Source organism: Pseudochaenichthys georgianus, chromosome 4 (assembly GCF_902827115.2).
Source record: "Pseudochaenichthys georgianus chromosome 4, fPseGeo1.2, whole genome shotgun sequence".
NCBI classification, from domain to species: Eukaryota; Metazoa; Chordata; class Actinopteri; order Perciformes; family Channichthyidae; genus Pseudochaenichthys; species Pseudochaenichthys georgianus.
The window spans coordinates 22,836,338-22,853,031 of record NC_047506.1 but is presented as its reverse complement, the minus strand read 5'-3'; the positions used below and the strand labels follow the sequence as shown (position 1 = coordinate 22,853,031).

General features: G+C 40.6%; 1 protein-coding gene across 5 annotated transcripts in view; it reads left to right on the top strand.

Annotated features, from left to right (window-relative positions):
• Window positions 1-16,073, top strand: part of lrp8 (low density lipoprotein receptor-related protein 8, apolipoprotein e receptor) — a 194,126-nt gene extending 178,053 nt beyond the window's left edge. The window contains exons 16-19 of one of the 5 annotated variants that reach the window (XM_034081093.1): window positions 677-1,063; window positions 4,865-4,933; window positions 8,049-8,221; window positions 10,445-16,073. In XM_034081093.1, coding sequence (XP_033936984.1) covers window positions 677-1,063; window positions 4,865-4,933; window positions 8,049-8,221; window positions 10,445-10,483 — 668 coding nt within the window. In that variant the 3' untranslated portion in view covers window positions 10,484-16,073. Of the gene's footprint in view, window positions 1-676; window positions 1,064-4,864; window positions 4,934-8,030 lie in introns of all 5 variants that reach the window. The other 4 variants (XM_034081092.1, XM_034081089.2, XM_034081090.2 and 1 more) reach the window with 4 other exon arrangements.
• Window positions 16,074-16,694: the final 621 nt, after the last annotated feature.

Genomic DNA, 16,694 nt, shown 5'->3' with positions numbered 1-16,694 from the left:
TGTCACATGGAAAGCAGTTTGAAAAGTGTTTCCATTTCCCTTTAAGTTGTCATCCTTAATAAACCTGCACTGTTTTGCATTGCCAGTTTGCACAGGTGAGAAGAAAGGAGTTGATAAAGAGAAATTAGGATGTATGTAGGCCACCATTCCTAGGATCCCTCAGAGACAGGAAGAGCAATTGAGAGAAAGAACATTTGCACTCACACGTTTTAGACTTCCTAATGCAGGACAATATTTCTTCTGAGTTCTTATTAAGATGTTATGAAATGTCCCCTTATAATATGTTCCTCTTGCTATCTGCCTAATTATGGAGCAAGGTATTATCAATTTGGCAGCAACCATAACACCTTTAGAAATGTATTTGGTTAAAACTTAAATAACAAACACATTTAAAATGTGTTTTACCTGGAAACCTCTCTAAACTTAATTTGTCTGACTAACAGTTGAATTGAGTTGATTGCTTTTGATCATTTTAATTACATTTGCAATGTCGCGAAATGTCATACTGAAAGATATCCTGATCATTTTTTCTTGCATTATCAACCAGTTTTATATTCACTTCTGGGGAATTAGGAATATGGTTTGACCTTCTAATTCACCATTACAGTCCAAATAAAACATCTGCAAGTAAAATACAGAATACTTATTATATTATTGTCCTGTTTCTCTTGTGCAGTTCGACCCAGAACAACAGCTGCTCCAACCACCACCACCATCACAAGCACAACTCCCATAACAACCACTACAGCAAGCTCTACGACAACTAGCACAACTGCTGCCACGACCAAAGCCTTCCCAACCACCACCACAAAATCCACAACCACCACCTCCGCTGCTACGACTCTCAGGCCCTCAATCAGACGCCTGACGACATCTCAGACCCCCCGCAGAACCTCCACGGAGCAGCCCCGGACCCCCGCTGCCACCAGCACGGCGACGACAAGATTTAGCAGCTCAAGTCAGTCATCCACATCCACACACACACCTCTACTGGGCCTCGTGGCCCCCAACAGCATTCAGAGAGAGAGCAACGGCAACCTCTCCCACAGAGGTAAGGAACATGGTGAGCAGGGTTTCTTCATAGAGTTTCTGCGAGGTGTTTGCATACAGCATGTTTGTTTTCCTGTGAGTGTAGCACTCCAAAGCCATCTTTACTACCTGCTGTTAAAACAGCGGGGAGCTAAAAACGACTACTTACATCATTTCCCTCCTCTTTCTGGCTTCTCTTCCCCTACGCTTCTCTGTCTGACCATCTGTCTATCTACTGCTGGTCTTCTTTTACTCTTTTCTCTCTTGCACACACACGATCACACACGATCACTAGTGTATCTCTCGGTCTGCATGCTGTCGGTCCCCCATGAGCAGCTTGTAACAGAGCTGTCAGAGCTAACACACGACAGTCCCCTCCATTTTCACCTTACACCTAATCACTCATCCTTACTTTCTGACAGCCTTTCTCACTCTCTTTGTCTTTACCCTCCTACTCTTCTCCTTCGCTCTAAAACTTTCTCTTTCTCACACAACTCATGCTTTGCTGGCTCGCCAGACAAATCAGGCTTTGCGGTTTGTTGCCCAGACAAACAATGACAGCAGAATATAACAGCAGCGAGAACAATGCTTTACAAAGCCACACTAAGAGTTAGTGTGAATTTAGAAGTGTAGTAGAAGTCTTGATTAACTCCACAAAGAAAAATGTCTAAACTACTTGGATGCACACAACATGCTGCAGCCTGATTGTTTTGAACTGTGGATGTGTGCGTGTGTTTTCAGTGTGGTCCACTCACTTCCCTGCCACCCATAGCAGGAAACAGTAAAACAATGTCAAACCAAATCTACTGATGAATGCAGTCACTTAGTCAATTTGGAATAACATTTAGCCAATATAATATAATTTAATAGTAAGGCTCACTGCAAATATGGACTATGAATAGAAATGAAAGTAAAAGGAAAAAGTGGTTGGCAATTGAGAAAGATTGCACGCTGCTGCACTGTGTTTGAACTCCGATTTGAGAATATTGCATTTACATCAGAGACATTTCTCATTGTATTGCAAAACCAGGAGGGCAAGGACTGAAATTGGAAAAGTTATACAGAGGGAAAGGAGAAAGGAATGAGGATGAAAGTGAGTGAGAGAGTTGGAGGAAAAGGAAGAGCTAGACACATAAGGAGGACGGAGATATACATTAGATAATGAGCGCAGAGGAAAACTAGGGATTATTAAATTAGAAAGCCCAGTAAGGCCATAGAGGAACCAAACTGAACAGAGCACAAAAAGAACCATGGCAGTCCGGCATTCAAACGTGGAGATGGAAATTGTAAAATGTCCTAAAATAATCTCTGTTGGGAGGTAAAACAGCATTAACAGGAATAAGGAAAGATGGGATTGACAAGAGACAAGAGACAAGAGAAAGTGATTTTCTTGGAATTAAAGAGTCTCGTCACTCCGGGAGCGCTGGGCTTTTCAGAGATGTTTCCTCTACTCTCTGTAATTGTCAGCTTCCTCACCGTAATTGTCAGCTTCCTCACCACACCACAAGTGCTCCAGATAAGAGGTGGAGCATACACAGATGAGAAAATGGGGCATGAACGAGACACATCTCCAAACCCACGGGCCATGTGGTATAATTTTCGACTCAGTGCACACTGTCAAGAGTGTCGACATCAGCTGTTACACATGTGTGGCGCTCCGCCTGGCATGGTGGAGCGCGGAAGAACCAGGAGTTTCAGGAATAAAAGATAAACCACAGCTGGTACGCGAAGCTCATAGGCATTTACGCTCTTAAAAATGTGAACCTTCACTCTCCAAGCCAGTAATTATTCATTCATCTTTCTGCCCCATTGGACAAGACTACCAAATGCTGCCTTGCTTTTATAAGGATAGGTGCGCACTCTTTCAAGTCAGTTCTGATTAAATAGTTAGGAGTAGTTAGTCGTGCTGGGCCTAAGGAGATCCCCTTCTAAAGTGCTGTAAATATAAGGGATGGGGGACCAGTCCACTGTCCTCATTCTGTGCATGAATGAATCCCAAACTTCATCTGAGTTTCAGCAAGTTTATATGAGGCCCTAAGTAGTACGAGTAAAGCTAAAGATTCCCTGTTTTTATCCTCCACAAGAGCTCAGCACCCGTTTGTAGAAACACAATAGGGACTCCTTTTTCAAAAGAAAAAAGCCTTTTTAATTTGATGAATTGAGATCTTTATATTGGCTTCAGATGAACTTTGGGGAACATTCTTGCACCAAACCAGGAATCTAGATGTTGTCCTCCATTGCTTACATTATACGCATGTTTAAAAAATGATGCATACATATGACTACAGACAGAAACAACTGTGTTGATGTTTATTTGTGCATTAGAGGATTGTTTTAAGTGAACCTGTCATTGTATAGTTGGCCAACTGTGTAGCCATTCTGATTTCAGGTTTTCCTCTTGATGGCTATTCAGTTTACAGGGCAACCAGGACATGAGTTATTACATATACTTGCCAAACATTCACAGATATACAATATTTAACTAAGTTACTCATTAAAATAGTCATATTTGAAGGAGCCAAATATAGGGTTCGAAAAGGAACGTTCTCATTGAGGCAAACAGCAAATTCAGTTTGAACTTAAAATCCCTCCAGCAATAATGAAATTGAGACTTTTTTCTTTTCTCTTTTTTCCTCTCTTTCTCAATTTCTTTCTATTTGCCTTCACTTACCAAAACGACTTCTTTCATGGCTGCTGCTTTAATAAGATTCTATTAATCCGCCTGCTAGAGTCTTATGACACGTCACTCATACTTTAAGAAAAGACCAAATTAAATTCTGCTGAGTCAGTACTCAGACGCTTGACTGCTCAGTCTGAAGTCTCATCACCTGCTGTGTGTGTGTGTGTGTGTGTGTGTGTGTGTGTGTGTGTGTGTGTGTGTGTGTGTGTGTGTGTGTGTGTGTGTGTGTGTGTGTGTGTGTGTGTGTGTGTGTGTGTGTGTGTGTGTGTGTGTGTGTGTGTGTGTGTGTGTGTGTGTGTGTGTGTGTGTGTGTGTGTGTGTGTGTGTGTGTGTGTGTGTGTGTGTGTGTGTGTGTGTGTGTGTGTTCAGTTATCCATATATTTATTGCATTTAAGAGAGAAAATGTGTCTTAATTATATGTCTCTTCTGTCACCTCTGTGCCTTCTCTGTGCATACAGCTACACACATTGACTCTTCCGATAACCAACCAATCAGTATGCAGGACCTGATCTCCTCTGTATCTTCCTCACTAGACTTCATTAAAGCCACCTGATCACACCTTTGCTAATGGCTAGCCTGCTGCTAATAGGAGGCTTGGGAGCAGTTTAAACGTCACTCTGCACGCGGGCCTGTGGGGGCGGGGTGGTGGAGGGGAGTCGGGATGGAAAGCATGTCTAGAATAATTGTTTACTTTGGCACTTTATGAAGACGTGCTGTGAACAAAAGAGTGACTTGCAACACAAAGTCATGTCTTCGTATTCACTCTCAAGGTCAGCTGGAATACCCTCTATGTTTCAAACCATCGTTAAAATATGTATTGCTTGTTTTTGAATTATATTCATACAAATTCTGATACATTACTTCCTTGCATTGCATTTGTCTTCTCTCGTATATGCATTTAGATTGCATACTTGTATGATTCAACTGAATTATTAACACATGTTGTTTTAAAAGAAAGTAGAAGGGTAAAAATCAGCCGTCCAAAGTGAAATCAAATAAATTCCCTGCCCTTATATAATGCAAATAGGTGTTTTATTGCTTGACGCTTCGAACCTGTGTTTCTCTCTAGCAGAGGCCTTTGGGGAGGGGGTGATGGAACAACACTTTTTGCTCACTTTTGTTTGTTTTCTCTTTTCTCTTTCTTCTGCTTCTCAGCTGCGAGTGATCACTACCTCATAGGTAACAACATCACAGTAGCTGTTCTGGGGATAGTTATTCCTATCGGTGAGTACTCTTTACTTTCTCGCTGTGTTGCCTTTGCTTCCTGCTTGCCTGCTTCTCCCTCCTCGCTTCTTCGACTGCTTGCCGTTCAAGACCTGCAGGTTGTGTGTGGATTATTGTGTTTGATGTGTCTGGCTGCATGTGTGTATGACTGCGTTTGTTTGAGAGTTTAAACACCCACCTGACTGATTCAAATGAGTGAATTGTATATTAAACAGGAACATGTTTTGTCCTTTGACCATGCAAATCATACAATAGCCTCAGCTGATGTTTGAGCACAAAATAATAGGTCACTAATTGAGAGAATGTGCTGAACTCTGGTATTATCTCAATAATAGCAGCCTGGCTTTCGGCTACAAAAAGCCATTATGAGCCTTAAAACTCGTCAGCTATCGATGACTAGCCTTTGTAATGTGCACTTTATGTCGTTTTTAATGTGATTTGAGCAAATGAGGAATTCAGTTCAAATGTTGTCATCACATTTGACCAGCTTTAATAACATTAAGCTCATGCTTCCAGTCTGATCAGACAGTAGCTCAGTCTGAAATCAATCCAGTGCAATCACCTTCTTCGTGACCCAGAGAGTGGGTTACTGGAATCAGATTGTGCATACGAGTAAAAAAAAACAACGTAATGAGATAAAATTGTGTTTTGTTGAATTTTGACCTGGGAAATGACATTATTGCTGCGGTAGGAAGATATTATCAGGCCACAATAATACAATACAGTAAAATAAGGTAGGCATACATGGAGAATGCCAGTTAGTCCAATACATCCAGAGTTGTGAAGCAATTTATTCTATTAGCTTGAATTTAAATGATAATCACATTTTATGGAAATATTTAATTCTTGACTGAGAAATCAGCTTAATGTGCAAATGTCGCTAATTGAGATCTCTTTCATCCCTAATATCAAATAGCTTGATAAATTATGAGAGCTCTAAAATGTCGTAAAGCGTTTTTTAAATTATTTTCATTCTCAACCATTGAGATTTCAGCTAATTAAAACAACCCCCGAGACTGCAAACCCTCTCCTCTTTCATCCCTCATTCTGTCCTTCTGCCATTCATTGCAGCCATAAATCTCCCATTCTGTATATTTTTGGCAGCTTTGAAACGTTAATTATTGTTGGAAGTCCACAAGGGCCGGATTTCTGCACCCCAGTTTTCCGCTCACATCCGTTAATGCACCACGCCCACCCACAGCTCCACAAGGGGAAACAGCCCAGCCATGATAATCAGTATTTAGCCAAAGTCAGGCTGTTATGCTGCTCTCTAATTGGAGTGAATTTTTTTTAACGAGACAAAAGCTGATGTTTTTTTTAACCAGTGAGTATTTAGAAAAGAACAAAGGAGGATCTGGGGTTTCCAGCCCAGTCACACAGGGACCTCAAGTGCCTATCCAACAAAAGAGCAATTAGATTGGGCTACCACAGGGGATGCAGATATGTGTGGGCATACACACACACACACAATTGTTTTGTCTCTCCACATTGACACACCTTTCGTTTGGCTGTGGGTCTCTCATACATAAACTCATACGCTCACTGTATACACACTCAGGTCCTAAAGGGCAACTAGGCAGTCATGCTGATATGGTAATGAGAGGAGAGATACAGAGCTTATCTCAAATCCTCCAATCCCCATGTTTCTCTCACATGCCCTCTTCTCCTTCCCCTGTCCATTCTCCTCTCACAACCCAGTCAAAAGACACCAGTCAGGCAGTCTGAAGATAGCGTTTACTTTTTCTTTTAATAGGCTAGTGCAGAATTAAACATTATAGCCAAATGTAGCATAGGAATAATGCGGTGATTGTTGGGGAAACTTCTGAAGCAATTGGAGTCAAGACTCAAAGAGACACGATGGAGAGCTGGAGCTTTGATGGCAAACACTGACGGTTCATTTGGAGCTTCGGAAGGAGAATTCATGTCACGGGCCACGAGTTGACCACACGGTTGAGATGCCACAATCAATTCTGAAGAACTCTACCCCAAATCCATGTATTTAGCTAGTTCAGAGAGAATAATCAACATTGTGCATAACAAGATAGAATCATAACACCTCTATCAGCTGACGCCAACAGGCAGGGACAGGGAGACAGAACACTGAGAGCACAGCAGCCAAGGTTACAGGTGCGTGTGCTCAGTCAGGACAGTTTGAACTGATAAACTGGGTCAAAGTTATGGGCCTTGGAAAATATTTCCCCAACAGTGATGACTGTTAAGCAACCTTGCAGGGCTTTTATTTAATAACAATCTGATCACTGGCTTTACTGTATGTCCCGAATACTACAAGATTTAATTCAAATGATTTGTATGCTTTCGATTGGTTATCCATGTATTTGTGTTTGAGTGTGTGCTGGATAAATGGTGTGTGACGGTGCATGCAGACATTCATTGTTGCAAATTATGCATGTGCATATTTGTTTTGATCATTTTGTATGATTGAGGAAAACATTTTTTAATTGAATGTATATTATAGTCACTATGAAGGCTCATTGTTTTTAAGTTTCAGAAAAAAAAGCATCCAGATTAGTTTTAAATGGCACGTGTATACACAGGGTTTCTCTGCCCATACCCTCGATGTAAAACACTGGGTAATTCTTGTATAAACTGATTTTCACAAGGATTTAATGTCCTTGTGAAAATCAAAACAATTATGTTTTCCTTTGCATGAAAAAGCTGATCTTTCAGTTTAGCTCTATTACATAAAATCCTATTGTGCAGCATAATGTCTGCATATTAAAGATTGAAGAGACCCAGAAATAAGCTGTTTATATACTGCTAAGGCCTTACAAACAAAGTGATTTTAAAAAGGTGTTTGTGCTATACATGGTATTCTTATGAAGACATGCTGTGGAACTGTACCACCAGTCTCTTTTTAATACTGTAACAATACATGTCATGCCAGCAAAAGTTTGGTAAATAAACCATTGACTTAGAGAATAGATCAAAGAATACCGATAATAATGAGCCTTCAAAAATGGAACATGTACAAGGTGTGTTTGTGTGTGTTAGTGCTTAAAGCGCCGCTCTGTGTCCCCTGGGCTGTGTTAACGCTCCCGCCGTGTGTTGTTGTTGTGTGTGTGTTAAACACATGCAGTCCCTATCCTTGCCACAGTGGTCATCAGCTTGCTCTGCTCCGGAGGGTACCTGGTCTGGCGCAACTGGCGGCGCAAGAACACGAAGAGCATGAACTTCGACAACCCTGTCTATCGCAAAACCACGGAGGACGATGACGACGAGATCCACATTGGGCGCCACAGCGAGTCCGTCGGCCACGTGTATCCAGCAGTGAGTGGCAGCCACAGTCAGCCATTCATAGCGCTTCCTCTAGGGGGCGGCAGCACAGACAGCAACTCCCACTGGTACTCAGGGGCTCCGATGCTCTCGAGCGGCAAATGAGAGATGCTGCAGAGAGAAGAAATGGAGTTTGAAATATTTGGGATATGGGAGCATTGGGCGGGGGTTTTGAAAGCCCGTTTGTTGTACATGTAAGCCTGCTGGAAAGAAGAAACAGGCTCGCACACGCCCACAATCTCACACGTAATTTTTTACAGAAATCACTGAAAAACAGCAAGCATACACACACATTAGCCCTTCACAAGTACATCATGTTCACATTAATTCCACCTTCATGACCATAATCATACAGTACATCGTTTGATCCCCCTTACATCTTCGTTGCCAACCAGCCATCCAATTTACTTGTGTATTGTGTTTTTCTGGTGGTTGAAGTGTTTGTTCTGTTACTGGGTGAAATGTGTTTCTTATGAGGTCCCGTTTCCTGACAAACTCCTCAACTGGCACATGTCATCTTTGAATTACGGAAGCAGCTGATTCAGAAGTTATTGTTTCACAACATGGTCACTAGATAACAGTAAACATGTTCCGTAAGGGAGCACACTTGTTAGAGAGGATATTTCTTTGTCACGTTAGCTGCTAAAAATGATAACAAAGGTTTAGAGAGGCATTAGAGTGCCATTGAGGATTGAATAATGACTCATGTCTCTATGCAGTGCAGTTATGAGAGAAAGGCATGACAGGAGGGCCTCCACAGTGTCGATGATTTCTCAGTAAGACAACAAATATTTTTAGTGTACAGATGTCTTTGAGAAAGAAGATTATTTTACGGAGCTGACAGATTATTTTACGGAGCTGACGGATAACTTTTTAGAGTGGACAGTAACATCATAACATTGCCTGAATGTTGATTGTGTTTCCCGTTATAGTTTAAAATAACATGTAAGATAAAGGAAGGAGAGCACAAATCAGAATCAAGGACAATTCAGAATAATATATTTTATCTTGAGTATAGTTGCAGAAAGCATGATTCTTATCATTTGATGAGTTGCATGCTACCCTGTTGATTTCCCATTTGATGCTAAGGCAGCCTTTGAGAAAAACATATTAGGACTGAAGCTGAATTTTCTTCAATAACCAAAAACAACGTCAGCTTTAATTTTCTCCAAACTGCACTTAACTGTATCAGACACTCATGACATGTATTTAATAATATATGTGTTGCTTTAGGTATAGGAAAGCAAGCAGGCAAGGACAGCCAAAAAGGATTATAGGGGGGTGGGAGTCTAGCGCTTTGATCGGTTGGCATGGTAACACAGATTTCTTTGTGTCGTTCCAGAGAGAAAAGCAGCAAAGAATCCTGTGTACCATTGGCACGGTGACAGGCTGCGAACACACACACACACACACACACACACACACACACACACACACACACACACACACACACACACACACACACACACACACACACACAAACAGGAAACAGGTGCACAAGTCATATTAAGATTCAAGGTCGAATGAACAACCACCCTATGTGAAGGGCTGCAGAGAGCGAACTCTCTCTCTCTCATCTTTTATTATTTACTGCACGGATCTCTTTATTGTCTTCAAATGTTTTTGGTTTTTTTCCTCTCATGTCCTCTTATTTTCTCTCCTCTCATTTCCTTTCCTTTTGTGGCACTGTGGCAACTCAGACAGCCAGAGAAAAATGAGATTGGCATAATGTGGGCCAGACCTTTTCAGCCGTAGGCAAGCATCCTGCATTCCTCGCATAGGAGCAGCCAGTGAAGGAGGGAATGAATAAAGGGGGGGGTTGGAAAGAGGGGAAGAGGAAGGTCAGGGAGAGATGAGGACCGTAAGGAGGAACAGAACACTGGATTCTTTAGGAACCTGCCATTTCTTTCCCGAGTCAATCAATCAATGTTTATTTATATAGCCCAATATCACAAATGTTACATTTGTCTCAGTGGTCTTCACAGTGTGTACAGAATATCAGTATGACAATACGACACCCTCTGTCCTCAGACCCTCACATCGTACAAGGAAAAACTTCCGGAGAAAACCCACACCCGAGTGCCATCTTTGATCTCTCTTTATCTCCTGCTTTCATTCTTTCTTCTCTTTCCACCATGATATTATGTTTTCTTTTTGCTCTCTCTCCCTCTCTCCGTTACCAGCCTACTGTAACCGTTTTGTATCTGCTGTTTGCAGCGCGTGGCACTCAGTCTGGAGGATGATGGCTATCCCTGAGGGGGGGGCTGCAGCCTGCCCCCCCTCCCCAATGCCTTCCTGGCCCCTCCTCTCACCACAGCTACACCGCCACAATGAGGCCAGTACACCGCAGAGGAGAAAGAGAAGGAGTTTGCCGGCCCTTTTGTAGGAGCAAGGGATGACATGTACATCTTTTAAATACCCTTTCCTCTCCTGTTTCCTCCACTGGAGTAACAATACTACCACTACTACTTCCCTTAGTGCTGGTCTGTTTGTAGCATCTGCTCCTCTCCTCTCTCTTCTCTGCCTCTTGTTCGCTGTAGTGGTGTTTAAAATGCTGCTTGATGATTTTATTTCAAACTAACCTCATTTGGCTCTCAGTGCACATTGTAAATAGAAGGCCATCGCACAGGGAGAGAAAAGCCGACATGCATTATTTTTTAATTCTTCATTTTACACAGTTTTAATTTATTTGTATGAGTTTGCTCTTGTAAATATGTAATCCACATCGCTAAGTGCTAGAGTTCCACTGGAATATTTTCACGGTTATACGATTATAGGAAAGGGCGTTTTGTCTTCATAGTTCCCTTTACTTCTCGAGTTGACATGACAGATTTTTGTTTCAAACAGGAGCACGTCGTCCTTTTACACCCAGCCTTTGAGCTTCCCCCCTTGACATATTGTATGTGAGCAGGAGAAGCTAAATATAGCCAAGGGGAAAGGAGAAAATGATGGGGTTGTCTGCATGTTTGGAGGTGGCTTCGGGGTGAAAGAGTTCGTTTTTAAAAGTTTTTTTTTGGGAAGGGAATTGAAGGATTTGTGCCATCAGAGGGTAGTTCCTCAAGGCAAAAAGCTACAGGGCAGAGAAGGCAAAGGATTATGGGTAATCCTCTCTCCTGGAATCAGAGGTATGCATGCAGTCGATAAAGAACTCAGGATTGTTTGTTGATTATCGGCTGGTGTTAGGTCTCACACGTGTTCCTGACTTTTTCTTTGTGGAAACAGTGTCACAACACCTTTGTGTGACTGTGAAATATGAACATTAATGCTTTGAGTTAGAGATTTCTATGAGTGCCACATGCTCTATTTTCTGGCCCAATAGTCTTAAACACTTCATCACTCTTATAACTTTTGGTGTATGGCTCCCAAAAAAATCACTTTTACTAAACACTTTGGTTTAACAACACAGCTGTTTTTTCTGGATGACATGCCATGGATAAAGAGCCCACACTTGAAATAAATCACTTTCCGCTGTCCCTGACTGTTCAGTATGGTTGTGAGTTTCCCTGCGTTGTATGAGCAGATGAGTATTACTCCAAGGCTGACTGAGCCCAGCACTGATTTGATTTGAAAGCTAGATAGAGAGGAGGCGTGTAAACCAGCATTAAGAGCTGATCTTCCATTGGCTAGCCACAGACATGCTTCTAGCCCATTGAATCAGATGGAGTTCATGCCCAGTGACTATTGCAATAATTGCTCATAATGTGTTGTCACTCTGAATATCTAGAGGCCGTTGTGACAAGTTAATATGATCGCTGTTACAAGTACTTATGGCAAATGAACAACATTCCTGTTTTGGATATCATTTAGTCTTAATAAAAGGCATCTAGTATGTGTTAAGAACACTTTTAAAGCAGTATATAGGGTACAGAAGTTTAAGAATAACTTCAGTAATTTCAACAATGTTGCAATTTAGCTTTGTTTCTCACATCCTCTGTCTTTTATAATAACAAGCAAAAACAATTATAGAATGCAAACATCAAAGTCTTCCAATGTAGGTTGTGTATAGACATAGCATATGTCTTCATCTTACAATAGACAGCATGTGCATACAAACAAAAGGATGATTAATGGTCGTTATTATTATTCATGTTTCTCACTGATTTCTGGAAGTGTTTGCTCAGTGTGGGTAACCACAGGGGAGGAAGAGGGAAACAGACAGAGAAGGTGGGCAGGAAGTGACTAAACCACGTGCCAACAGGTTTGTGTTTGGAAGATGAGTAGTGGGCTATTTATTTTTGCTGGATTTCTGCTGATGTTGTGTTACGTCATCCCTGCTCACATCCCTCAGAAGGATGGCACTCTCTCCTCTCAGTTTATGATGCACAGTGGGAGATTTGTACGGCCGATGTGTGAAAAGTGGCATGCTAGACAGGTAAATGATAGTAATCGCCAGCCCTGCACTCCTCTACGTCAATAATGAAGGATGATTGAGCACAAGCAAGGGGCCATCTCCCTTCATCTTAAATGTGACTCAGCCTAACATGAAACCTGATTGGTTTAGTAGTGTAGGGAACTGTTGGATGGACACAACTGTATCTTTGTTTAAACTGAAGTCATTTTATAATGTTTTTTTGGGTAATTATCGCAATGGAAATGGTTGTTTATCCTTATAATTTCACATTTAAAGTCCTAAAGGACAGAAGATGTAAGATGCCAAGAAAGATGAAACAGATCAGATGTCTGTGTGAATATAAGATTAAATACATCACAAACCCCCTGCCAGATTGAACCCTGTGCTCAGCCAGCTCTGCACTCCTCATCGTTTCCTTCATGTCCGTGTTTGCTGCAGGTCTAATAGAGTTCCATACGGAGAGTTTGCAGTTAGGAGAATAAATAGCTTATTTATTGAGGTGACTGAGCGTGGCATTGTAGGAAAGTTATTATTGCCACAGTGTGAAGACAGATTGGCTGGTCCACAGCGCGGACACCTTGAGAGCAGCCGTCTCCTGAAGGACACTGATAAAGTCCATAAGGGACCTTTGTCATCCAACATGTAGGAGATTTTTATTAAAACGGTAGTAGAGGACATGGTTTGAAAGTATGCTATCTTGACATTTTTGATTCAAATTGTAAGGAAATATGTAGTAGGATAATAAACATAAACATAAACAAGGCAGCAGTTAGCAGGATCTCACAGAGCTCATGCTCATGCTAAAGGTGTTGAAGAATAAATAGTGCAGTTTTTGTGTATTTATATTTTTAATTGTAGTACCGGTATAATGCTGTGTAAGTACGTGTCAGTTTTTGGGTAATTTTTTTACTTGGAATTATCATGGTTAACCCAGTGCTGCAGCGCTGCATGTATAACATAGCACTAAGTTATTGAACCAGGTTATTAACTTGTAAATGTAGTCTTAAACATGTAAGGTGCACACATTTAAAAGTGTCTTAGTGTTTGTAGGTTCAAACTAACACACAAATGGGATCTGAACCAGCTGACAGAGAAAAGTGTTTGCTTATTATTTAACAATTGGTATAATTGACCCTAGATACAAAAAAACTGTTTATTAGGCATTTAATGGGACATTTGTATTACCTTGAATACAAATCATTATGCTAACGATATAATGAGACTAAATGACCAACAACTGTCAAGTTTGTGTATTCAGATATTTCCTCTCATAAACAATAAACATAAATCTCTTTATGATCAACATTTAAATGTAATATTTATCTTGACCCCATAAAACCGCTTTCTGTTTACACTGTTCGTTGGTTGTTTTAGTTACGTTTCGAATAGCTAACATATTCCTCAAGTTTTAATGATGAAAACCAATGTAGTTGTAAATATTTTACACAAAACATAGTGATTAATGTACAAACAGCTGGTGTGACATCCTGTTCTCAATATTAAGACACTTTTCAGAGGGTAAAACACACCTACTAATAACAAATGTGTCCGTTAGGCCTATCCATCTATTGGTTTTTGCTCATGCTTTCATACAATATGTTGACATTTCTAACACCCTAATGCATAATAAGCAGGTTCCTATCACAAATCAATGATGTCAAGGTTGCATCTGGTTTATTTTTATTGAAACTACGATACAATAACATAGCACAACAGTATAGCACTCTCTAACAGCTGTGATAACTCATAATTCAATATAAGTGTCTGCAGTAATTACAGTGTTTCTGATTTGTGCTCCCTGTTTTGAACTGTCCTGTTGCATGTCCCTCTCTTCCGCTCTTCTAATTGGTCGCTTCCAGTCCTTTCCTAGCGGAGAATCTGACCTGTGCTGCATTTAACCAGGATGCTTTCACTGCTTTCTAACATAACTCACACTCAACCACTTCACTTCTTCATGCACTGTCAAAAGTAATCTGTGGTTGGTAACTTACTACTGAATTGTAGTTTAGAGATCAGCACTGCTGTCTCTGTGCTCACTCATTCTCTTGCCCTCCCATCTTCATTTTAGTCATCGTCATCTTTCCTTTGGCAAGGGCTATCAGTCTTTGGGTAGACAGGCACACACACTCACTGGACTAATGGGATAAAACACAGGAGTAATAACATGGAACCCCTGAAATAATGAGGAAACCCCAAGAGCCGGTAAAAAAACTCAAGCCACGAGAAGCAGCCCACCATTCACCGACCAGCTACAGTTTGGACTGTGGAAGGAGCCCTCATTGACTCTACTTGGCTGGCATTTATCTCTTGTTGACCCAGTGACTTTCCTTCAACTGGTTCCTCTTATCATGTGTTTTTGGGGATATTTGTGAATTGTAGTTGTTGCTCTCTCTCTCCTTTCTTTCCTTGCCAAACCATTCTCAGTTTCATATTTGATCTTCTGAATAATGGATTACTTGAAGGGCAATGTTCAGTCGCCTACATTTTTGTACCGGTCAGTTTAAAATGAAGAAGGCAGCAATGGGGGAAGTTGTGAAGTCTGTGTGTGTGTAAATCTTTTTATGGGTTGGGATGATATACTGTACACCGGCAACATCTTTTATAAATAACAGTATTGTTACATATTTGGACATTTTCCTTCAACAGTGATTGAGTTGGGGGAAATCACAGCCAATAAGAAACTGTCTACCTGGATTTTCTCAAAATGTCGCTGATGTGTCATTGCCTGCAAGGAAATCTCAAATACCATTGGGGGTTCCGTCCATTCCACAGCCATACGACAGGCATTTTTTTACGCTGTTTGTTGCACAAAACTTTTCAAGAAGCCTTCTGCACTGTGTAAAGAGATAACGTTCTTAGGAGGGGAGGAAATAAAAGGGAGGGGGGGGTTCAATGGTACAGTCCAATGGTTTTGAATCATGACTTGTAAATACGTTTTCATACAGCAAAAACTTTTTGATAATGTTTTAAATGTATCTGTAAAAAAAGATGTACATAAACCTCTGGGGTTAAAGGAGTGTAGACTATATATGAATTTATTTGTACACAAGAGCACTGGATTTATTTACTACTTGATTGTAACTAAAAATTAATAATCTGCCAAAGTGTTTTTACTTTACTTCCTCTCCTATCTGTTCGGTTTGTTGCTTTTTAACAGCATTGCAGATCTTTAGTGTTCATACTGTATTTAATTCTGTTGAATAGATTTTGTTGTTGTGTGTTTTTAAAAAAAAAAACGTTATCTTTTTAATTTATTGGTGCCTTGTTTTGTGCTCCTGTATACTTTAACTCTTTCTGTTTTTCTGTGTTTTGTGTCTGCGGGCGGGGGGGGGTTAACTGGCGGGTTGGTGAGGGACGGGGTAGGGGGAGTTAAAAACTTAGCAACTTCTGTACTTACATGGAATATCTGTACTGTATGCCAAAATGGTCTCACTCACGTTTCTATGAAATCAAGCTGTTGATAAATATCTCTATATATTGATATATTAAATTTATAAAAACTGTCCAACCTATTTGTCTCTCTGTGTTTCATCTGGACTATGCATTCTTGTCTTGTCTGGATCTCAGTCTTTCTGATTTACTTAAATCTTCTTAGCAAGAGTGTAAGCATCTGCAACAAAAATATATTATAGTTAATGTAATATTGTTAATCATTACAAGGCCAAATACAAGAGCACTTTAGGTAGAGTTGTGCCATTAAAGCGCAGTCCCTTTAGCATTTCTACGTTGTAATTCAAGAAACAAAGTACGAATTAATTCCTTGAGCCATGACTAAATGTATAGATTATCTTTCTGCCCTTTAGATAACATGAGGTCATGAAGTTGAGCCTTAAAGTAAATAGGTTGGCGCTTTGTAACATGGCAAAGCTCCCCAACCCGCCCACTTAAAATGTGTTTCTGGTTGTTGCCAGCCATTACGCTTTTCTCATATATGGATTTAGAATATGTAGAGTTAATAACCCCCTCTATCTTTAGACAGTTTAAAGCAAAATCTCCATGGGATGCATCATGGAGATCATCATCGAGTGATACCAGCGCCAAATCAAACTTTATATTCTTTTTATGTTGGTATTATGTCAAAACTTTATTTTATAGTCCAACACAGGAAGTGCAATA